Here is a 26,620-nt window from a genome sequence, read left to right as displayed (position 1 = left end):
TGATCTAATGTTACATATCACTCTTGGATGTTACAATAAATTTTGCTATGGCAGAAAACCTTTTTTTTGATCTATGAGCCTATGGACTCTTGAAGAGGTCAGCAAAGACTCTTTGCACATAATATGCACATCTAGAATAAGCAAGGGCTTTAATTTTCAAGCATTGGGTTTTATTTCTCAATAAGAGAGGTCTAGGCCACAAACAAACATCTTTACTTCCATAACACAATCAGGACAGAAGGTATGCATTGTTAATAGCAATCTTTAAGCCGAATGACTGACCATGATCCTTTAAATTTTGGCCCATATGTATGTCAGTTCTAGGAAGGATTTAAAATAGTTGAGACCCTTTTGGATAAAATTTAATGTGTATAAAATATCCTGCTAAGTTAAGATTAAATATTATAAGTTTGGCTTTTATCCACATGTATGAGTTTCCTGACTCAGAAATAACCCAAAAATTTAAATTCTATTTGGCCTCTGCCAAAGTCTATAAAAACAAGGGAAATATTCTACATTAATAATACATTTATAGACCACTATCTCTATTCATAGAGGAGAATAATTGAAATGGAAGTGGGTATAGCACTGTCTGTGCAATATGCAGTCAATTCAAACCCCATAATTTATGGGTTATATTTTCATGTGATGTGTAGGGTCTTTTCTTCCGTTACAGAAACAGATGTGCAAGAAAGTCGTATCTATTGGCATAGGAATAATATCCCCATTATCACATACGAGAAATGAACCAAGGCTGACTGCTTGGTTTTTCAGGAGCTGTTATTCGTGCAGTCAAATATTAGTAACCAGCCACAACTGGGTTGCTCTCCTATGGCTACGCAACTGGCAAAAGAGAAGAGTTTTCCATTAAAATTGGGCATGCACACTCCCTCTTCAGTCATATCCTCTATCCTTACTCATTTTTCCCGCTATATAAATCTTACCACTTTTCAGCACTTTTTAAGGACTATCCAGCCTTCACCATCATGTATTTTTGTTTTATCTGGCAAAAGTAGCACAAATAATGAATCTACAATAAAGATAAAAAGTAGAGAATGGAATGTAGACAGTCAAGACTTTGAGGTGAAGGCCATAGATGGGGTTTCACTGGGTCACACAAGGCCCAGGAGAGGGCATCCTGCAGGTACTCTGTAAACGGACTTCAGTATAAACCAGATTGTTCTTGGAAATGGACAATTTGGAACAATAGGCAGTTGCTGACTCATGAAAATCTGTGTTACACAAGTCACCTATCTACCAAAAGTTTTCTCAATTCAAAGCCCCTTGCTACTTTGAAAACTTCCTGACCCCAGAAATCCCCCTTTCCATCATCATTTTGGAGTCTTAGAGCTGCCACTCCTTCTCAAATTTGCTTTTTTTTAACCTTCTTTCCATTTGAATGATGTTGCCTTTCATCTTTATACACCAGGTTCTCATAGGGAAAGAAGCTGCTGCTAACCTTAACCTCTTGCTATCTCCTTCAACCACAGAGATTATTAACACCTGGGGCTTACAAAGAGCCTAAGTCTATGAATTTTCTAAAACTTGTTAATACGTTTTTAAGATACACTTTTTAGATAAACAGAGAACTTTGGCATGATCCAAAACATTGTTTAAATGCAAAAATTAAGACACATTGAAAATTGGTGCATAAATTGAGTGACCAGGTAATTTTTCATCTAAATTGGGGCTATTCTGAGGCTAAATGGGGCTAAAAATAAAAATTATATGTTTTGGAAATATTTGTTGGCCAAGAAATTATTTTTATTAGTTGGCCTATAAGATAGTCCTATTCAAAATTTATTTTTACAACTAAAATTCATTTAAAAAAATAAAAATTGCATAATGCATGTTTGTCAAAGCATGGCTACCAACTTCTTCTTTATATTGATTATCTGAACCTTAGAAAATAACATAAGCAGAATTATTATTCCTGCTGAATATCACATATGTTAATCAGTTTTGTAGCTATATCGCACACTGATACAATATACTGACATTTTTATGAAAAATATATTTTTTGTTTCAATGGGGTCTAAATATTTTAGGCTTTTTGATTGAATTTCCTATAATCTTGAAACCTTAATTGTATGGTTAATAAGTTTGAAAATTTTGGCATCTTTAATTTATCCTTCTCAAGAGACTGCAATAATTTTCACTGAGAAATAGTCTCTACAACTATGGTGCTATCTGGTAAGCTCAGAACAATTTCTGCTAAAAGCAGAATATTTTCACATTTAATTTTTAAAATACTGAAATGAGTAACTATTTTATTCCAAATGTTTCATGGTTGCTGTCTTTTATCTCCTTTCAGCATACTCCACTTTGGCAAACATTTTATGTAACACAAACAAGTTAAACGTCACAAAGTTTTCTTTGTTTTTGACTCTTCAAAATTTTACGAAATTTAGATGCTGCTATGTCTTCAACTTCACTCATTTTCTTCTTCTGTACTGCATAATCTGCCATTAATCCATCAAAATTGCGGGCTTTTAAAAATATCAAATGTTGCATGTTTTATCTCTAAAATTTCAATTTGCATGGTTTTTATATTTTTGATTTATCTCTTCATTATGCTTACACTTTCCTCTTCACATTGGAAGTACATTTTTAACGTTCTGAGTCAGTTTCTGTTTATTGATTTGCCTTGTGATCCCTTTCCTATTAAATGTTATTAAATGTTATTAACTTTATAATTAAATCTTATCAAATTATTTATAAAAATTGTGTACTCCATAAGTAATGCTAAGTACATTCTTGCTCTATAAGATGTTACGTTCCACCAGAATTTAAATTTGTATATCAATGCAAAACCAAATGATTTTATTATCAGTATTACACTTTTACCAAAATTTATAATAAATAACTTTCACAATAATTCCCTGCTTTCTTTTTTGGGCAACTTTATTTACAAAAGCTTTACTTTGATTCTATAAATTGAATGTAATATATAGAAGAATTATTATTAATTAGTGATTTTTCTGTTTGAAGCAATTAAGGACACTGTATCATTTGCAAGAAATTATGCTAATGGAGTCAAGAAAGAACAATTATTACCTCACTCCTGAACTTTTAAAAGTAATACTAGAAACTGAAAATTGATTTACAAAATTTTAAATCATAATCATTTTACCTAAATAAAAAGTAATGTTTCACAGAGCATTACATAAATGCACCTTCTGCAACTGCACTTCTTAAATCGTTCCTTTTGGTTTTAGTTTTTATTTTTGTTTTGCTTTGGTTAACCATAACTAAATTGTAAGGTAGAAACTGCTGCTGCTTTAACAGCATTGCGTCTTCGGTGTTCGTCTGTGATTTTACTCTGTCCCCTTGATGAATAATGAATATTGACAAACATTTTGTTCAAGTGACATATTCATTATCAACTCGCTTGGGAAATAGAAGTAGAGCACTCATTTTTAAAATTCACATTCATACTTGTTTGTGAGCTCATTTCAGCCAATAATGTTGATAGCGAAATTAAAATATGGAACAAAACATAAAACAAATAAATACACAGTGAAGTTGTAATGTATAATAATTGACAAAATCTCTGTAGCAAAAGTATTGAGAGTGTAAATGCTGTATGGAAGGCTGGTCCTATTTCCTGAACATATCTTATTCACACCTAACTGCTGATTTCTTGAATTTTCCCCTAACTCTATCTTCTTTCTTGTTTGTTTGTTTGTTTGTTGAGTCAGACTCTAGCGCTGTCGCCCAGGCTGGAGCGTGGTGGTACAATCTCCCCTCACTGCAACCTCTGCCTCCTGGGTTCAAGCGATTCTCTTGCCTCAGCCTCATGAGTAGCTGGGATTACAGGTGCGCACCACCACGCCCAGCTAATTTTTGTACTTTTTAAAGTAGAAACAGGGTTTCACCATGTTGGCAGGCTGGTCTCGAACTCCTGACCTCATGATCTGCCTGCCACGGCCTCAGAAAGTGCTAGGATTACAGGCGTGAGCCACCGGCACCAGGCCCCTAACTCTATCTTCTAACAGCTTGGTAGCTTCATGCATGTCACAAGCTACAGCACTGACTACAGCACCCATAACTGGTGTGCCAGGTGGTAGCAATGTTGAGTATTTCTTCCTTTACCTCCCAGACCAGAAATTTAGATATCATTTACAACTGGTATCTATGAGGACCCTGCACGCTTTTCTTAAAAGGGAAGCGCTAGTTAAATCAGAGAAGGACCTGGAAAAGAGAGATGGGTTATCAATTGTATTTCATATAGATTTAAACATGTGTTCAAAGTAAAAATCATATTTACTTTCCATGCATTTCTTACACAACCAGATGAAACCATGATAGAAGCTAAAGCAAAGTACACGTGTAACCCATTCATCCTTACTCACTTAATAAAACTATAGATAATAATACTTCATTCAAAATGAAAAATCTGAAACAAACGGTATCTGCATGAGATGTTGAGACAACAGACATAAACCAAGACTGTCCGTGGCAGACAAGAAAGAACTGTCACTGTAGCAGCCACTGTCAGGGCCTCATCCACATGTCCCACCCCTTACTAGTTCAGTGCACACTACCTCATTTCCATTCGCCAGAACCAACATGTCTTTTCAGGACAGCTTTCAGTGCCCCTGGAGCATTTTTGCTCTATGATTGGCCAGAAATATCAGGTAATATTGTCCCCCAGGAGCAGTATTCAGGCAATAACTGTTTGGAGTTGGAGCATAAATTTCTCTGCTCCCTCGCAGCTCACATGAAGTAACTCTGAGCTACGTGTTTTACATCAGCTCTCAGCATTTCCCCAGAGGAATTAAACTCTAGATACCTACAAGGATAGTTGAACAAATGACACTTCATTTCTTTTCTTGTCACTCTTCACTATTCCTCTTCCTTTTCTCCCTATGCCTGCACCTGCAAATAAATTACTTGTACATGACTCCTTGTGTATCAGGATCTGTTTCTGGTAGAAGCCAAACCAAGATAGTCTCCCAACATGTAACAGATGTAAGAAAAACCTGGTAGGAATTGTTCCTTTCATACATCTCAAGCGTCCTCTCTGTCAATGGTTTGATATATTCAAACCCTGAGACACATATTACTAAAATGCATTGAATGTTGCGTTAGAAACCAATCTTTTTTTGAAAATTAACTTTTATTGAGTAATAAACTATGCCATGTCCTGGAAGTAATAGTGCCAACGTGAATAGTGAATTATCTCCCTGTACATAGACAAACATGGCTATTCCAGTTTTCTTAGCAAGCCTGAAGGCAGATTAAGGGGTATTAGATGAAATGAATACTCATATTCTGGGGAAGAGTCAGTCTCTTGGATACAGAGGTGTGAGTGCATTAATCAGAAGCTATTTATGAATAACCTGCAAAGCTAATTTGTTAACCCACCAAAGAAGTATAACTTTTATGAGGGCTATATACTATTACTGTCAGGATGACCAGTCAATTTTATCCCAATTTCCCTACATGGGAAACCAAATTGCATTCAAAAGATTGTTTCTATCACTCAGTGATATGGTTAGGCTTTGTGTCCCCACCCAAATCTCATCTTGAATTGTAATCCTCATAATCCCCACGTGTTGAAGGAGAGAACTAGTAGGAGGTGAATGGATCATGGGGATGGTGTCCCCCATGCTGTTCTCATGAGTCAGTGAGTTCTCAGGAGATCTGATGGTTTTATGTATCTGACAGTTCCTCCTTCACACATTTGCTGTCTCTTACCTGCCACCATGTAAGATATGTCTCTTTCCCTTCCATCATAATTATAAGTTTCCTGAGGCCTTCCCAGCCCTGTGGAACTCTCAGTCAATTAAATCGCTTTTCTTTTGCCCAGTGTTGGGCAGTTGTTTAAAGCAGTGTGAGAATGGAGTAATACACTCTTACTTTTTGCTTTTATTACTTACCATGCATTCTGATTTTGGAAATATAGGATATGGACACTTTCATAGATCTTACAGGTTGCTATTAATCAAATGATCATGCTATATGAGTACACGTCTCACACTGAAATAAGCTACTGAAATGAAGGTACTGCATTCTATGAAATAAAAAAAAAATCTGATCTTAACTGATAATCAGAAGGTGTATATCTGATCAAGGGACAATTAAGCTGAGATATGAAGTATGTATAAGAGTTAAGTAGTCAAAGAGAGGAATATCAGGAAAATATATGAAGGTCTTGAGGAAGGTGGAAAAACAGCACACTAAAAGAACTGAAAGAAGGTAAGTTGGGTCAAGAGAAGAAAGCAGTAGAATGGTAATAGGCCCATTTACGTTTGGTAATTATAAGTTTATAAGAGGTCAAACAGCTATACATCATGACAGTCTCTTGAAGACCTGCACTGAGAAATCTCTGGAAGACCAGCATCAGGGAAAGTTGTTTGTCGTGTATATCCAGCATTGAGATTTTCTTACATCATTGAGATTTTCTTACATCGGTAAAGTTGAAGGACAAGACTGTTGGTAAGGTAGATTGAAAGGTAGAAGGGCAAATGAATGTTATAATTTTAATGCTGAATGGAAAAAGAAGTGAAGACAGGAAAGGGCAATGAATGAGGAGAAATGAGGAATTAAAAACTAGACAATAAAACAGTACCTTAGGTGTGCAAGTCAACAATTCTATGACATATGGGTATAATAGCCTGATGTATCCATCCCATCAGAGATAGGCTTGCCAGTGTTGCTTTAGGATTCACCTTTTTAGGTCTGCTAAGACAGTAACAGATGGTATCCTTTCTCATTCTTTATCCATAGGAGTTTATGTCTTTAGAAAAAAAGAAAACTTTATTATTGTTTTAGTGGGTTTCCATGAAGAAGTGAAAATAAATGAATATTCTTTATCTATTATCAGTATTTGAAAGTAATCCTCCTCCATTTTAACTCCACAAATAAGGCTTATTATTCTGATATATCTCATTTCTGCTGACTCTCCCTAGTGCCTTGTGCTATTGTGCATTGGATTTTATTCATTTTTAAAAATATGTATATATTTATGTATTTGAATTCATATTTTGTTGGGCTTGATCTCCGCACATACTGAGGGTCTAAATTAGAAATACATTCCTCCAGGAAGGAATTTTATTGACTTCCTCCAGAACCCAGGAGTGCACAAAGATCAAAACTCTTTAGTATCTATCAAACTCATATCCCTTTGATGCAGATCTCAAGCTTTCTTGTGCATTATAGCACTGATGCCATTATTTGCTTCAGAGATATTCCCCTTTTTTGTGTTACTTACTGCTTCTTATTAAATTTCATCTTATGTTTTTTCCCTTTCCTATTTGCTGACATTCTAGCAAGCCCACTAATGTACTACAATAGATTGTTTTAATGTATGCAGACTTTATTACACCTTAGGAGAGGCCTGTTATAGTGTCTATCCTGTTATACTTGGGAAGAGGCAATCTGGTAGAACACTGTTCTCATTTTTCAAACGGAGTGGGAACAGGAAGGTCATATAGATGCTTTAGTAGAAAGAAAGTGGGCTTTGACATCACAGTGAGACCAGGATTAAAATCTTAGTTATACTGCTTACCAGTAGAAAGAACTTAAACAAGCTACCTAAACTTAGTAAGTCTCAAGTTATTCATGAACAAAATGAGGGAAGAACTGTGCATTGCAGAATCATGTGAGGACTAGAAATAATATATGTAAATACTTAGGAAATAATCTTCCCTTAAACCTGACTTTCTTCTAGTATGTCCTGTTCTCAGAGAATGGTATCATGGTATGATGTGTGTGTGTGAGATTGATCTGGGTGCTAACACCTGAGTATATGATTACAAAGTATTCCTACTCTTTCATAATCCACAAAGAGTTTTCAGTCCTAGAAGCATGCATAGTTTTATTTTATTTTCTTGGTTTAATTAGTTTTCCCTTGGTAGATGTGTGAGTGAAAAAAAATTGCAGATACAGTTGGAATAAAAAATACCCCCCAAAATTGTGTCCCATAGCAGATGGCAGATTTTCTTTTTTATTCTGATACATTCTAGTATTAGGGCACCATCAACACAACAACCAGACTTTCAACATTTGAAGAGAATGGTTAATTAGAAGTTCAAAATCAACTTTCACAAAGCCATGTGTACAAGTCTGACCTGGCTGTGATACAAGCGAGGGTTGGCAGGGTTAATAGCGGGAAAATGCCGAACGCTGCTTTTCTTCAATGAAGGTCTGCCTGGCTCAGGACTCTAACGTCAAGGCCTCTGTCTAAAGCCAAAGAATATATGACAAATAGCAGCTCACACCTGACAACAGTCAGGGCTTTAAACTCAACAGGGCAGGGATTTGAAATTCTGCCAATCCTTGCATTTTTTTCTGATTAGATGTATTTTACAAGTTTATAAGGGGCTCCAAAGTGGACGCACAGCTCCATGACTCCTTGTAATTTGGCACCGAGCTTCCAGAACTGACTGTGGGTAAATCTCAATTAGCCAGAACGTCCCACATTCCAAATTTTAACTCAAATTAAATTTTGTTTAAATATGTCACTTTGGGAAGAAATGGGAAAAACTCTACACAAAAATTGCAAAAGGAATCAACTTATTTGTGACATAGTGTAACTTAGAGGCTAAGAGGGAAGACTGGATCTAGACTGCTTGGTTTATGATCTTGCTTTTGCCCACTCATTAGCTGTGTAACCTTGGGGAATACAATGAATCGCGATGTGCCTCAGTTTACTTCGCTATAAAATGGGAATGAAAATAGTAACTACAGGGTTCTAGAGAAGATTAAATGAATTAATTTTTAATAGTACCTCACACACTGTAAGCACTCAATATTATTACATTATTTTATTATTTGCTAACATCTTACAGGGTTTGTATTGTGTAAATAATTTCATCCAATGGTCCTCTGTAACTTCAATGCAGTGACAATGTATATTCCGAGGATACTGCCTTCTCCCCAAACCATTAAGACTTTCGATCAGCAAAGTGCCTTTTTCTTAAGTTTAATATTTTTCATTTCCTTTCAAACCTTTTCTTTCTTCACAATTTCCTATCTGGGAGCTGAACACCACCATCTTCTTAGTTTTCCAAGCCAGAAAACCCAGAAATTATTAATCCTCCCCCTGTCAGTTAATTACCATATTATACCAATTATACTTCTGAATTAAACTGCTCACATCTGACAATAAGCCCTGGTAATCTCCTGTCTTCAGAGCAAGCACAGTGATCTTCTGATTTGCAGCCTTTATCATGCTTCTTCCCTGCTTGAAATAAAACCTCAAATGGCCATGAGCTAAAAGCTCCTTTCATATTGGGAATATCTTCTTGTCCTTCTCCCCTGGATCTCAATAGGATGAAAAATGGAAGAGACAGGAGAAGAGACACACACACAAGGCAGAAAATAAAAATGAAATAGATGAGGACAAAAAGAAAGAAGAAAAACTGAGTTTGAGTTTGACTTTTGATGTGGAGTCAAGAAGCTAGTAAAGTCTGTGAGATAATTTATGCAGCACATGTTGCAATCTGGAGAAACAACCCTTTTAGTTGTGTACATAGCCCCATGAGGTCAAAACATTGGATAACTTCTCCCCCAACAAGAGATGTATACAAATTCCTTTCAGTTTAGAAACAATTTGGATTTTCTCCTGGATTATCTGATGTGAATGCCCCTTCTCCTTGGAGTAGGGCAGCTGGAGGATATTATAATGATGGGAGAGGATGGTATTTCAGATAAAAAAGACAATGGTTGTTATCTTTACGGTAACATTACATAAAATACAGTCTTATTTTACTTTTATAGCCTTTTCCTTCAATTCATGTCCAGTTCTCTTAATCTTCAAGAAAACTAGGTACCACATATTTTGATTATCCATTCCAATACATCGACAGTGTTTATTTAGTATTTTATTTTACCAATGAGTTCTCTCCCATTGGAAATATAGTAAAAAGTAAAATCAACAAAATTAGCATTCCTTTGTTCTTTTCTAGTATCAGTTGTTACTTCTAAGACTAGTTCCCAGAACTACAGATATAATAATAATATTAGTAATAATAATAGGAAGAGGAGGAAGAATAAGAGTAAAGAATAACAGTAACATAGGGGAACAGGAGGAGAAGGAAGACGTCATTCACTCAAAAACACACATACAAAACATAAGTCAAGCACAGTTCTGACAAGGAGTAGGTGTCAAGTATACTTGTCTCTCATCTCCCAGGGAAAATCTGATTTCATTCTTATTGCTCTAGAATGTGAGAGTGTGCTCTGTGCATTGCTGCTATGGAACCATACAGATAACTGATTATGCTTTAGTCAATTACATAGTTACTTGTAACATTCCCCTGCAACAAAGGAAATCATGTCCCTTTTCAAATTGTCCTCAAAAGTTGGATAAGTTCTGAGGGCTATAAAGTCACTTCTCATTGCCTTAAATAATACTCTGTGTGTGTGTGTGTGTGTGTGTGTGTATTTAAAACAATAGAGGATTAGTTATACTCACAAATTTTATATACAAGAAACATGGAAATTACTCCTCTATTTATGTAAAACACATTTGACAAAGCATATGGTGAAATTGCAGGTACTGTCCATTCCTCATTCTTGCCTGTGCCACCATTTTGCCTTGGTTGGCGTAACAAGAAATTCTAAAAAGACCTCAATTCACTAAATAAGGGATAATCCCTAGAGTGGGGAAAACTGAAAGTGGGGCTACAGGCAGAAAATTCCTACTGTTCTTTTAGGATTCTTCTACCTATTTGCCACTTTGTTGCCACAGTGGCACCAACTTAGAAAAGCAATTCTAGTGATGTGTCATGTCATTCCTGGTGAAATTCCTCAAACAAATGGCTTGCTCATTGTCACATGGTTATTGAGTGGAGGAGAGGATTACAATGAAATTCATATCATTTTAAAATCTCCCACATTGGTGTTTTTCAACTTGTCAGAAGCAAACCACTGCAGGGTTGTAGCAAAATTGTGAAAGAATCCTCAAATCCTTGTGCACGTATATGTTTCCTTGATCCACAAAAAAAAAAGATGCTATGATTATCATTATTATCATTCAAGAACTCCATAAAATTAGTTGACACTTAAAAGGAATACTCTTCTCACTAAGAAATATAAATAAGTAAAAGGAAACTATGGCTTTATACTTGTGGTCTTCATATTTTGGGGTTTCACAGATTAATATCAACATCATTCATTACATGTTTTTAGAACTTAAAGTGACAGTCTTTGAAGCTAAATAAATTTACTTTTATGGAAAACTCACTTCATGGTTCCTCCCCTCCCAAATCTGTGAAAAAGTTATAATGGGCCAGCACTGGTATAAAGAGTGGTGTTTCAGAACCCTGGCGCCCACCATGCCATGCAGAAAAGTGAAAGAATTCAATGGTGCGTGGATGCTGTAAATCACTAGGGTGGGTTTCAGGAAAGGAAACATCCATATGAGAATTCTTTATCTCACTCCGGGCTGACTCGTTACTGGCATCACTTGTTGATTATTACAGCCAGTTAGCCAAGTGCTAGATCCAGCTCTGACAACTGTCACCCCAAGCTTACCCATGGAAATGGCAACTCACAAAAATAATTCATGCTCTTCCTAACTTAGAAATGACTCATCCTTGAGGGTCATGAAGGTAGGAGAAGAAATGAGCTCTCATGTATTTTGCTTGGTCTTCTTAATCCCTCATTCTTCTGCATGAGTGTGCCAAGGAGTATAAATATGTGAGGTTAGTTACAAAAATCAGTCCGGGCTTAGAAGAAGAATGTGGCAAACATTGACAGACTAGATCATTCATTCATTCAACACACATTTGCAGGGCACCTAATACATACCAGAGACTGTGCAAAAGATATGGCAATGAAAAACTAACAGGAACACAGCAGAAATAATATCTGCCATCAAAAGATATTGTGCTAAGTTGCCACGTATTGCAGAATTTCCTTCTGTAGGTCTGAATAATATTCTATTTTATGTCTATACAACATTTTCTTTACCCACTCATCCCCTGATGGACACCTAGGTTGCTCCCATCTCTTGGCTATGGTGAATAGTGCCGCAATGTACTGAGACTGCTGACATCCCTTTGAGATTCTAATTTAAATTCTTTCTGATAAGTCTTCAGAAAGTGAGATGGCTGAATCATATGGTAGTTCTATTTTTAATTTCTTAAGGAATAACATGAAACTTCTTTTCCATTTTGTCATCTCAAAGATAATTGACCCTTGTATGCCATCTATCATGTTAAGATGGAACCAGACCCTCTCCTGTCAGGAAGGGTCTTCACCTGTCAGGAGAAATCATTGCCCTGCTGTGGCCTTGTAAGGCCTTTTCTCTTCAGCTAGATGAGCAACATAAACAAGGACAGAACAACATAAATGATCCTGTTGGAAAATATTCACATACATGTGGCCAGGCGAGAAGCCAATGCTAATCACAGTCTCCAGCACCTGCATACTCTCAGCTGGGGGGCTCAGTTCTCAAAAAGAAATTCACAGGAGACCTGTCAGCACCTTGCCATGTGCCTTGGGATAAGGGCTATCTAGAAACTTGCCTGAATGTTTCCCACATGCTACAGGCCTGCTTCTCAACAGTAACATAGTTCTCTGATACTGTCGTTCTAAACTGCAGCACAAAAGAACCCTTCAGAACCTGGGCTAGGAGGTGGGCTGAAATGTGAACACCCCCCAAAGTTGAAAGGAGGTACTTGTGTGACACTCAGAGACGTATGTGAAGAGGAAGTGCTCCTGTTGAACAAAGACTACCTTCAAGGGCAGCTTCATAATGGGTAACCTGTGCAGTTGCGGAGCGCCCCACTCTCAGAAAGACCCCATGCTTGGTTCAGTGCTTTGCTGCTACCCTCTAGGAATTATTAATTTTTTAACAAGGAAGAGTTCACACAGTTTCATTTTGAACTGGGTCTCACAGATTAAGTAACCTGTCCCTACCACTTTCTCTGCCAAAGGGGAAATGAGGAACACAATTAGGGTCCTGGAGTCCCAAAGGAGCAGGTGAAATGGAAGCATGGGTTATAAAACAGGGAGAAGCAAGAGTGCAATTTCATATCTTGTAAGGAAATTCAGCACTGTTTACTAATCAGGGAGCCCACAATTTTAATTTCCCAAGCCATTGTGAAGTTTGAGACTCTGAAATACTCACTCTATTTTATTGCTCTGTGGACATTAGAGGGCTCTTTCTGTTCCTTTAGTATAGAAGAGTGGCCCCAAAGACACGCAATTATAACCACATAAAAATGCACCACACAGTGGTCAAAGCCACAGTGCTGAACCACTTTCTCACTAACGATTTTCACTCCACTTCTCAAATGGTGAGAGATCGTTTTCCGATCTTGTGTTTTCTTTCGTTTTACAAACCCCAACCCACTATTCAGAGCCCTCTCAACTGACATTTACGTTGTCCTTGTGGTGATGCTACTATCATTCCTTCTTGGTAAACATTTTTTGACATCACCATCACCTTGACTTTCTACCTACTCAAGTCCTACCTACTCAAATCTGCCTTTTAATGGCCAGGCTCCCATGGACATCACACCTGCTGTCAACCTTTCCTGGAGGGACATCCAGAGACAAAAAGATATAATTCCTGTTCTCCTGATGATTATCCTCTAATTTAGGAACCAGAGCTAACAGACATTTAAATATTTGATATTTTTAAGAGAAACATTGAAAATAAATATACCACATCAGGACTGGCTACAGAATTTATAGGGCCTGGTACAAAATGAAAATATGGGCTGCTTCTTTAAAACACAGTAAGAATTTTAGGCAGCAACCGCAAGAGCCTTACACTAAGTAAGCATGGGGCCCTTCTGTGTGTGGGACCTATGTGACCATGCAGGCTAAATGCCCATAAAGCTGGTCCTGATTTTCATTGACCTGAATTGAGTCACATACTTAACCAATCACTGTTAAGTGGGTTGACTGACTTAGACTGAAAACAGCTCCCCTGGAGTTGGAGCTAAGTTGAACTTCCCCTGAGATGCCTGATATCTGGTGGCAGATTCATTAATAAAACCAGACTCCTTTTGAGTAGATGTGAAGAGTGCATTGTTTCTGGGTATACCAAAATCAGTGTCCACCACACCATATATCCTTGACTCAGAAGGAGGAGCTCTGGTTGCTTATGGCCTTTGTTGTTTGTGGTCTCGAAGAGTTATTCAAGTCCTACCTACTCAAATCTGCCTACTTTTAATGGCCAGGCTCCCATGCACTTCACACCTGCTGTCAACCCTTCCTGGAGGGACATCCAGAGACAAAAAGATATGATTGCTGTCCTCCTGATGATTATCCTCTGATTTAGGAACCAGAGCTAAGAGACATTTAAATATTTGATATTTTTAAGAGAAAATATTGAAAATAAACATACTACTGAACCACCATATATTGGTCTCAAGAAATTATGGCATTGTTGGATCAGCAATAATGCTCCAAGCTGGGTAGGGTACTCATTAAGAGTTTAGAAGGAAATGGATTTCACAGACAAGTGGTCAGTGTTGGGTGGTGTCAAATGCAGTTTGAGACAGAAAAGTGGAATTGACAATCCTTAGCGGCAGGATACTCCTACAGCAAGTTTTGATAATAGCTTGAGTCTTTTTCAAGAGTCAAACAGGTTTGCTTGGCTAGAGCAGACTGCAGAGGTCACTTGAAAACATCAGTGGTGAAAGGAAAAAACTATGCAGTGGAAAGTCATTACTAGGAAATGAGATCCAATATAAAAGGCAACAGTAGAGTTTCTAAAGATGTATAGCAACTATGACTTTTTATACCTAAATGGAAATAGAGTCCTTCACTTCTGTTGTTCTTTTCAAAGCATTTTCACTCTTTCTTCAGTCATCCAACATGCTGTTCAGCTCTGAAGAACCAAACTCAGGCTATATCACTGTCAAGCAACCTTCCTTACTTTCCAGTCCCTCTCACCCCCAGTTGAAAGGGACTGAAGAAACAGACCACTCCTTCTCCATGACTTGTGTACTCTGTGAATACTGTATTGGAATTATTTACTTGGTTGTCTTTCACTCATTGGACTGTTAGCTCCCTGATGCGGAAACTATGTCTTCTTCCTCTTCATAACCTCTGTGCCTTGGTAATTGATCAACATGTAATAAGAGTTCAAAAATGCCTATTGAAGTGATATACTCAGAATATACATAGGAACAATCAATTTTAACACTCTGTGTATGTAATGGCTAAACAATGCTCAGAAAAAGATGAATAATATGCATAAAGACTGAGATATTTTCATTCTATTAATGACCTGAAAGCATACATTGGATTGCACGTGGATGAATAGGAGAATGCTGTCAAAGATCACTTCAAGATTCTTTGCTTTGAAATCTAGAATGACATACAATAGACCCTCTTTATCTAGCCCCAGCGGACACAAGACAGAGACAGGACAATGACAGGATTTTCTTCTCAAGCTTATGAAATCACCTCCAGCCTTTCCTTCTTTGTCTCTGTCAGTTCCTGTACTTTAGGCTTATATCAGAGACGTGAATAGTGCACCCCAGCATTTGAATGTTTATTTTTCTATACCTAAAAGTCTTTGAAATATATGGTTTATTTCAGTTATGACATGTAGTCAATAAATGTTTATGGGGTACATATGGTCCTCAGTCCCAGCATAAGTGAGATTAAGTGGAGAATTATTTCTAGTTCCTGTATGGCCTGATGTGTAAATATTCACAATATCAGATAAATGGGTAATTTAACTCCAGTCAACACATATCTCCAAATTGCTACTGAACAAGCAAAGGCAATGACCCAAAAACATAGCTGGCAAGTGGCTTCTTAAGTGGTACTTAATAAATGCTTCTACAGGATAGTAGCAAACCTAAGGATTTTCCTAATTCTCCTTGACACCTAATATTGCCCTTTGGTTTACCTCTTCATGCTAATCTTCATGTTAGTTTGTGCTTGATTTCAGTATGTGTGTGCACTCATGGGCACTTATGTGTATGTATGGGTGTGAAGGGAATTGGATAATAAAAAAAGCCTATGACTTAACCCTGCTTTGTTAAGTTGGATTTTCCCACACAGAGGCTTTCTCATTAATTTTTTTCCTCTCTTAACACACATAAATCAGTAAATGATTGCTGAATTCCAACATCATTAGGAGGTAACTACCCTTCATTAAGATTGGATTACAAAATCACAATTTCTGCATTTATTTCATGATTCTGGGTAAATGCTTAGTGATCATAATGGTAAAAAATCCAAATGCCTGAAATGCATGAGAAAAACAGGATTCTAAATCTAGAGTCTCCACGTTTTGTCATCAGTGTAAGATAAGATTGCTGCATTAAGAGCAACACAGTAAGATATATACGTAAGAACATATGTGCAAATTATAACTCTAAATAAATGTTGCTTTGTACTATAATTCTCAATATAATTTTAGTTAGTTTTACCTGATTAGAATTTTTAAAAAAACTTTAAAGACATACTTTGAATTTCAATGATCTTCTGTAAAGAAATAACAGCATTCATATTCGGGCTTTGGTGGAGAATATCTTCTGCAAGCGGCTCCAGCTGCAAGAATAGTAGATAATAATATGAGCAGAATATTACGACTTTATAGTAAGTCTCACAGAAGCAAAGCAAATTGAAACAACCTAATCCTCAGGAAAAGCTTGCTCCGAGAACTAGTTAACATTTTGCTGATATTAGTTCTAAAAGTGTAGCCAGTTTTATTTTCTGTTTTGCATCCATGTAATTGAATTCCAAGGGGCTTTTCCATTGGTCACAAGACTAATCTATGAAGTCCCTGAAGCAGGTGCATGTCTGTGTATTATTCATTAAAAATCTGAGTTATTTGTGTAATTTTTGTAGGTTCCTGAAAAACCAAATTCCATCATGTCTGTATACGCAGCTGGGCCCTGCAAACAAAACCTCAGGGAAGTTGCAATAGACAGAAAGTGGGCAGTCTATTATCCATACTTTCACAGTGTTTTTACATCTAACCACCTTGTATACATTTGAACACTTCACGATAGAAAGCCATGAGACCAACTGCTTTTATTCAAAGGCCATTGAATAAAGTAGTAGAGAAAGGGTTCAAATAACCAAATGTAAAATAACTGTACAGTTTCATTTAACTTCTACTTTATTCATAACTATGCAGATGTCTGTGCATAGCACAGGCCAAATTCCTACCTTGCAAATCTATCACGATCTTCCGGAATTACACTAATTTTTCATGGAGAAGCTCAGCAAACGTTGCTTTGCAAGAAATGAAGAGAAGCTTTAAATAATTTATAGAGCCTATTTGTCAGACCTAAGTCTGCTAATGCATCCCTCAGAATGCCGTGCTGATTAGCTTGGCATGTTGCAGCAGAAAGCGCATGGCTAGGGCCCTTGCAAATAAAATAGTTGTCCAGCTATTGTGACCCAAAAAGCAAATAAAGTAATAGTAACAAAAGGATTAACAAAAAAGTAGTTTTCCTAGAAATGTTAAGGTTAATCATCTCAAATAAGAACTGGTGATCAAACTATAATATGGCATGAATGGGAAGCGATGTCACTAGATGCATCAAAGCATGAACTCATCTATGTCTCTGCATCTGTAGGAAAATCTAAAAAAACACAAGGATTACAAGTTTCCACCGCATATGTGAGTGAATCTTCCCCTCAGGGTCTCTGTGAATTGATTATTCTATTCTTCAATCACGAAATCTCAAACAATAGCACCTTTATTCCAGATGCCATAGGATAACAGACTAGCTCAGGGATATTTATACATGGGTAAATTCACTAACTATAACTTTCCAGAGTGTTTTTCTTAGCTGCCAAAGAAAAACTTTTAAACATCAAAAGGTTTATTTGCAATACAGTTTGGTGAGAGGAAAAAAAAAACAAAACACATCACCACCACCGCTCAGTGGCAGTACAAGGTTCTGAAATAAACTCTTAAAACTCGTTAAAATCATTTTTTAAAATCTGGTATTTCGAATTGTATCTTCAAGGATATGTTAGTCCAGTAACACTCTCTTAACTCAGAGGAACTACTGAGTCATCAACTGTAGCTTACTTGGAAAACTCTTATGTATTAGACAAGGTTCAGAGAGCTACTTTGCTTATAAATAATTTTTGCTCCTTTCTTGGAGCTTAGAGAAAATAATTTTTAATAGAAACTAGGTAGATTTTACTAATAAAATATCGTGAAATGACACTCTATGTTCCAATATTTAAGAACAAAAGCACAAGGCGATATCAGCATATTTAGCTCTTCAGAAAGCTTCCCTGTGACTTTGGGGTAAAAATGCTGACAAATTGAAAGGTGCTGGATCCTGGAAAGAAAGCTCTAGGCAGATCATAATGTAAAACATCTAACTTCTGGTCTCTTGAACACTGAGGTCTGGGCTATTTTAAACACTCAGGTTATATAGAACGCATATGTGATTCAGGGTGTTGAGAGTAAAATACAAACACCCCTAAACCCCCAATTTAGAATCTTCAGTTAGATGCAAAAGGGTTGTGTCTACTTTGAAAAGCAATTGGGAGAATTAAGGCAATTAAATTGATCATTTAAACCTCCCAAACCATTTCCCTGCATGTTTTAGTTGAATGTCATTTAGAGGATTTAACCTTCAGTAAATTGCCCCAATTTGTTTAATTTTGAGTGTATACATATAGACAGAGCTGAATTCAGAAAGTTCTCAATGTAGGTTCTTTATTTTTTCTCCAGTAGCTATGCAATGGATAATATTCTCTCCGTTGGCAAGAAGGCAAGTGGCATTTAGAGTCTGTTTTTATAAAATTAAAATCTTTTATGGTGGGACCACAGAATTGGGTTGTCTTTTCTAGAGAGTTATTTATTTAATCACTCACAATTGTAAGCACTAACAACATCTGATTGACTCATCCACTTAATAAATATTAATGAGTGCTGGTCATTATTCATAATTTAATAACTAATAAAATAATATTAAATAAATATTCATTTTTTTATATGTTTGGAGCAGAAAATAAGAATATGTGGTAAAGTTTTGTTATGTATTTAATTTAGGTGATTAGATACAGCAAAAAGAGTGGCGATTGAGGTTAATCGGCATTACTAGAAGTTATTAAAAGATAATTAAGGAAGTAATTTATACAAACAAGACAACTTTTGCATGCAAAAGTTACAGAAAGATAAAGCAGATGCAAATGTAGGAAACAGTACACAACCATCATGCCATCTCTGTTGAGCAATTCTGTTAAGTAATAGTCATCATCATGGAGTTATGAGATACACTAGATAATTTTAACACAACCTCTTGACGCTTAAAACTCTCATCCAGCTTAATCGTATCTAAAGCTTAATCACAAGCATTACTCATACCAATTCTTTACACAGATTTTCAGGCTCAGTGACAGGAAAGTTTATTTTTCTACATCATTTTCAGAAAGTTATGATAACGTATTGACAAGATTCAGATGTTTGTTAAGTTGCATATACCATATACATTCTAAGTACTGTAGCTATTTTAAAACACCATAAAATTGTGGCCATTATCATCTTATAAGTAATTTCCTGGTTCTTTAGAATCAGATCATTTAAATCGTCAAAAATCATTTTAGTTGCCTAAGATTCATCTATAGAAAGAGGCGAGGGATATTCTTGGAGAAGCTGTTGAGTAAGAGTTTTAAGATTTACGCTGTACTGATGAGATATGAAAAACAACTCACTGATTTTTTTTATTTGCATGACTCAGAACAGAACATAAAGGCAGCTAAACAGAGCCTTTGCAAACGTAACAGGTGTGTGAGGACGGATGTATACATCAATCAAGCAAGGGATCTATTAAATAGTCTTGTTAGTGTTTTTGTTATGTGTTGATGTTTCCCAAATATGCCAAGTATTTTAATATTTCTGTACCTTTATCTATTCTGCTCCCTCTGAATTCTATTTTCTTCATTCTTCTTTCAATTGGTAAAACCTTAACGAGCATTCAAGGACCACCACAAATATTGCCTGGTCCTCAAATTCTCTACTAGAGCAAATTTCTTCCCCTCCTATGGCCCTTTTCCCCACAAATACTCTCATTTACTAAATACCTTATGTGGTAGAAAGTCATTTTTTTCCCATTCTCTACTTTGTTGTGAGTCATTTAAAGTCAAATATGGAGACTGTATATGACAGACATTTTTAAAATGTTGAATAAATGGAGAAATAATTAATTGAAAAAAAAAACCATGAAGAGGTGGCCTTTATTCTGCTCGCCATAGCTAATAAGACAAAATAAAATGGGTTCTTCCTCTTGGTCACCTGCTGTAATCAGGATATGGTTTTAAGATGAAGAATCAGAACAGCAGTGATAATTCATTTTGTTTTCTAAGGTGAACTGCCCTTGCATAATTTCCAGACAATTATTTTCTCCTATGCATTGGCAAGGTTTCCTGACATGTAGGCAGATATTTCTACAGATCAGAAAAGCAGGAAAATGCAAAAGAAACAAAGACCCAAGGCAAGCAGAGGCAGAATGGCCGTGCCAATAATTACAGCAGAAAAGGTCTCTTCCAACTGAGCAGGAAGAAAAAGCAATAGAATGACAGTAAAATGGAATGAAATTTTGAAAGGCATTGAAATTAATCTTCAACCCAATTTGAGGAGAACTGGGATCATCCCAATACCTAGACCTCAAATCCATGTACGTAGTATATTCTATAATTTATTTAGATGTTTGTTAATATCTCTAAAAATATTTTACGATTTTTGTGAATAGGGTCATATTTTCAGATAGATTTATTCTAGGTATGTGGTTTGTTTAATGCTTTTGTAAATTATGTACGTGTATATATTTACACTATATATAAAATATGTATATTTATAATTTAATTAAACTTTTTCAATCCTGGTGTGATTCTGTCCTGTGTGTTTGTTCACTGGAGTAGGAGTCATATATCTCCATTCGTCTTCTCTCCCACCTAAGTGGGTGACACAAAACCATGGAAGATTCAATGGACATGGACATGAGCCCCCTAAGGCCTCAGAATTATCTTTTCAATTGTGAACTAAAGCTGACAAAGATTATCACTTAATGAGGATCATGATGAAAATGAATACCAGTTTTCTTTAAGAATGGTCAGTTCAACATTGTTGAAGCAGAAGCAATGAAATTTAAAGGCAGTCCAAATAAAAGTAACACTGGCAACTCTGAAAATGTCTGTACAGCCAACAGCTTCCCTCGTGGGCTTTGAAATATCACCACCTGTGGTCTTATGGTTGAAGTGTGGTTCAGGGCCAGTGCATATCAGTGGGCAGCACACAGTAGCTGTGGAGGAAGATGCACAGTCAGAAGATGAAGTGGAGGAGGATGTGAAGCTCTTAAGTATATCTGGAAAGCAATCTGTCTCTAGAGGTGGTAGTGACGTTCCATAGAAAAAAAGTAAAAACTTGCTGCTGATGAAGATGATGATGATGACGACGAACATGATGATGATGAGGGTAAGGAAGCTGAAGAAAAAGCCCAGTGAAGAAATCTATACAAGATACTCCAGCCAAAAATGCACAAAAATCAAACCAGACTGAAAAAGACTCAAACCATCAACATCAAGATGAAAAGGTCCAGAATCCTTCAAAAACTGGAAACAACAACAACAACAACAACAACAACAACAAACCTCCCAAAACACTAAAAGGACCTAGTTCTGTGGAAAACATTAAAGCAAAAATGCAAGCAAGTACGAGAAAAGGTGGTTCTCTTCCCAAATTGGAAACCAAGTTCATCAATTATGTGAAGAACTGCTTCCTAATGACTGACCAGATGGCTACTCAAGATCTCTGGCAGTGGAGCAAGAAGTCTCCTTAATAGTTTAAACAGCTTGTTAGAAAATTTCTGTCTTCTTTCATTTCTGTATCATTTGATATCTACCTGTCCTTTTTGTAATGCAGAGTGAGAACTTTACCTACCATGTCTGATAAATATTGTCCAGGTTCCATTGCCAAGAATGTGTTGTCCAAAATGTCTGTTCAGTTTTTAAAGATGAAACGCCACCCTTTGCTTGGTTTTAAATATGTATGGAATGTTATGATAGGACATAGTATAGTAGTGGTCAGACATGGAAATGGTGGGGATACAAAAATGTATGTGTGAAATAAACTCATTATTAAAAAAGGTTTTTGAAGTAATTTTATATTTACAGAAAGTTCTAAATATTGTACAGAATTCCCATGTACTCCTCACCCAGTTTCCCTTAATGATAACTGGTTACATAAAACCAGTGTATTCTTAAACTTATTTTCTATAGTTATGACAGTTATATAGATATATAATTAGTTTTTACTAAACCTTTTAATTGAGTTTTCAATTTTCATTGATTTTTAATTAACTATTCACCTTGTTAAATTTACATATTAATTCATAATTTAAATGAACATATTTTAATATATTTTCTTCATACTCAATTACAAATCATCTGTAAATAGTGAAAGATTTATTTATTTTTCTCCAATACTGATACCTTTTTTCTTCTTCTTACTATATTGCACTGTCTAGGATTCCCTGAACAATGTTGAAATGAAGCAGTAAGAGTATTTTTGTCTTGTTTTTGATTTAAAAGAATAATTTCTATATTTCACCTTTAAACCTGATGTATTTATTTTGTAGCTATCCTTCATCAAATTGATAAATATTTTTTATTTCTGTTTGTAAAAATTGTTCTTTATGATTGGGTAGTTTATCAGCTGCTTTTAAAATATTTACTGAAATAGTTATATTTCTTCTTCATTGTCTTAACGTGATGAATTATAATAAATTAGTTTGGAAAGTTAATATGTTATATTTCTAGAGTAAACCCAAATTTTATGAACATTTAAGATGTGATGAACTGCTAATATTTTATTTAGGGTTTTAACTACTATGACTATGAGAAAGATTCTCCTATAATATTCCTTTCTTGTGATATTCTCTTAAGTTTTTGGTATCAGTATTATATAGGCCTCAAAAATTTATTTGCGATGTATTCTTCCTACCCTCCACTCCTCTATTCTAAAACAATTTGTGATTGGTGTTATTTTTTCCTTAAACTCCTGATAGAATTGCCTGGTGAAGCTATATGGGTTTTGTGTTTTCTCCTGGTAAATTTAGTTTTAAAAACTCAATTTTGTTAGTAACTAAAGAACCATTCAAATTTTCTGTATTTTTATGCAGTCTTGTGAAGTTGCATTTTTATAATAATTTTTCAATTTCATATATTCCATTTCATAAATTTTCGAAATGTTTACATAAAGTTTATTTTAATATTTTCTTGTCACCCTTTTAATAACATTAAAATCTGTAGTGAAGTCCCCTTTTCTTTCCCAGTGCAGGACACGCATGCTGCTTCTTTGTTGGTCAGTCTTACTAGAATAAAATCAATTTTACTACTTATCTCAAAGAATCAACCTTTGACTTTAAAAATCTTACATATAATATGCTTGTTTTCTATTTTATCATTTTATTTATATCTTCTTTGGTTTCTTTGCATTTAATTTGCTGCTTTGATTCTCTAATGAGATGTATGCTTTCAACATTAATTTTAAACTTTCTTCTTTTCTAATATATACATTTAAAACTATATGTTTCTCTAAGTTCAGCTTTATATATCACACAAGTTTTCACATGTTATATTTTCATAATGCTTTATTTCAGAATACTTTCTAATATTTCACTGTGATTTCTTTGGACACATGAATTAGAGAGTGTATTTGAAAGCTCAAAATATGTACGATTTTCTAATTACCTCACTGTGGTAAGAAATTATACTATGTATGAATTCAATTAGTTGAATTAGTTGAAATTTATTGAAACTTGCTTTATGCTCCATATATGGTCTATTTTTTAAAATGTTAAGAATGTCCTTGAAAAGAATCATATTCTGTCATGTTAGGGGATATATACTCCATTATATATTTAAATTATAGCAAGTTTATCAAGTGTTTAAATCTTCTACATCACCCTTCACTTTTATTTTCTTCATGATTTACCAGTTACTGAGAGAAGCATACTAAAATTTGTTATTATGATTGTGGTTTTGCCTATTTTATCATTTGGTTCTTTCCATTTATGCTTAATATGTTTTCATGCTGTCTTAGACACAAAAAGTTTGAATTGTTTTATCTTCTTGGTTCATAGAATATTGTATTAGTATGAAACATCTCTTTTGATCTCCATTTTCTCTTGCCTTAAAGTCCATTTTTATCTGATATTAATAGGGTCACATGAGTTTTCCTTCAGTTAGTTCTGGTGGATAATTTTTTTTTTCATTTCCTTCATTCAAACTTTTCTTGTATTACAGAAAGCTTCTGTTTAAACAGCATCTGTTATTACACTGTAATCACCTTTGTCTTAATTGGTGAACTAAACCCATTTATATCCACTTATATGTGATTTGTACAACCACCCAAGCTGATTCTAAAATTTTATATAAAAATACAGAGGTGCCAAATGTAGCCAAAACTGTCTTGAAGAAGAAAAACAAACTGAAAGATTTGTTCTACCAGATATCAAGACGTTTTATAAAACTACAATAGTTAAGACACTCTGATAATATCACAGAAAAAGAGAGAAACCTGTGAAATAGAATAGACTTTCCATGTATACATGGATGAAGTTAACACTACTGAGCCATAATAAATGGATGGCCTTTTTTTTTTTTTTTTTTTTTTTTTTTTTGAGACGGAGTCTTGTACTGTCACCCAGGCTGGAGTGCAGTGGTACTATCTCAGCTCACTGCAACCTCCGCCTCCCGGGTTCAAGTGATTCTCCAGCCTCAGTCTCCTGAGCAGCTGGGATTACAGGTGCATGCCACGATGCCCGGATAATTTTTGTATTTTTAGTAGAGATGGGTTTCACCATGTTGGCTAGGCTGGTCTCGAACTTCTGACCTTGTGATTCGCCCACCTCAGCCTCCCAAAGTGCTGGGATTACAGGTGTGAACCACTGTGCCCCGTCAAATGGATGGTCTTTTCTATAAGTGGTACTTAATCAACTGTATATTCACATTGAAACAAACAAACAAACCTGACCTCTATATTCATATATACATATACATATTCAATGCCGGATGAAGTATGCATCTAAATGTTGAAGTCAAAAAATAAACCTTTCAGAGAAGAGTAAGGAAAAAATAAAAATAATCTTTCATGACTTTGGGAATCCAGAAAGAATATTTAAACAGAATACAAAAAGAACTAATTCTACAGGAAAAGATTGATAAATTATACCACATTAAAAAGTTACTTTCATTTATCAAAGGTCACCTTTCAACACATGAAACCAACACTAGAACCTATAAAGAACTGCTAAATCGTAAGGAAAAAGACAATATGAAGGTGGACAAAAGTTTTGAATAGATACTTCAAAAACAGTACATCCAAATGATCAATAAATAGATGAAGAACTGCTTTACCTCATTAGCATCTGGGCAAATCAAAACCATGGTGATATACTACTACACATCCAACAGAATGGCTAAGATTTTAAAAGACTGACAATATGGAGTATTAGAAGGATACAGAACTGTGTAAACACTTGTATGCCACTGGTAGGAGTACAAATTGTCACTATGTAACTATGGAAAACAGTTTGGTGCTATCCACAAAACTTAAACACATGTATATTTCAGGATTCAGCAATACCATTTGTAGAAATATATTCAACAAAAATGTCGGTACAAGTGCACCGAGAAACACATATAAAATGTCCATCACAACATTAGATACAATAGCCCCCAAACTGGAAAAATTCCCTTTATCTGTTAAAAGTAGAACATGTAAATAAACTGTGACATTTTCCCAAAAATTATTTTTACGGAATGGAATACTATATGTTAATACAAACGAATCAACTATGGCTGGTTGCAACAACATGGATAAATCTCACAAATATAACGTTGAGCAAAACGAGTAAGAAAGGAATTATATATTGTATGATTTCATGGATATAAAGTTACAAATTAAAATGTAGTGTTAGAAATCAGAAAATTGGTTACTTTCAGAAAAGAGAAGGGATACTAGGGAATGTGGGGTCTTTTGACATGCTGACATTACTCTATCTCTTGGTTGATCATTACATATGTGATCTCTGTCATATTTCATTGAGGTGTACATTCGTGTTTTGCAGTTTTCTGTATAAGTGTTATATTTTACAATTAAAAACAGTTTAGCAAAAGTTAAAAATTAAAAAAAAAAAAAGCATTGTGACATAAGAGAAGAGGGAAACAAAGTCTGGATCTTGAGTCCATGTTCTTTCCACTGTATTATTGTGCTTCCAGGAAACAAAGTGAGATTATATATTTTGCATGAGAGCAACATGTTATATTCTTAGATATAAGGCCACAAATTCACTTACAAATAAAGCTGAAAGTCCCCCTGCAACATGCAAAGCGACTCAGACAAAATGCAGAAAGGGTTCAGTTGTCAGGGTCAAAGATATTGTGGAACTTTGGAAGAATATGATAATCAAGACCAAGAGGACAAGGGAAGCAGATTGTGATAAAGACCTGACTCTACATGCTGATGAACTATTATCAATTCCCTAGTGAGGAGGGATTGGTGGTGAAAACTCAGCTCTCATTTGAATAATTATCTTAGAGAAGTCTGCAATTAGATGTGTATGTTTAATTTGATTGTGTAAGTAAATCTGGTTATAATTTTATCCATATTGTGATTCATGAGTCATTCTCGAAATAACCTCTTTTATTTGTTTGA

At 35.4% G+C, this 26,620-nt stretch overlaps 1 protein-coding gene across 1 annotated transcript in view; it reads right to left on the bottom strand.

Annotated features, from left to right (window-relative positions):
- The window catches only part of LOC116268674 (histone deacetylase 5-like), a 194,852-nt gene that overhangs the window by 21,151 nt on the left and 147,081 nt on the right, over positions 1-26,620 (bottom strand). Inside the window, exon 8 of the mRNA XM_031665859.1 lies at positions 16,395-16,479. Coding sequence (XP_031521719.1) covers positions 16,395-16,479 — 85 coding nt within the window. The remainder of the gene's footprint in view (positions 1-16,394; positions 16,480-26,620) is intronic.

The sequence above is a fragment of the Papio anubis genome, chromosome 4, assembly GCF_008728515.1.
Source record: "Papio anubis isolate 15944 chromosome 4, Panubis1.0, whole genome shotgun sequence".
NCBI classification, from domain to species: domain Eukaryota; kingdom Metazoa; phylum Chordata; class Mammalia; order Primates; family Cercopithecidae; genus Papio; species Papio anubis.
Note: the sequence above shows the minus strand (reverse complement) of the source record. Positions and strands in the feature narration are given on the sequence as shown.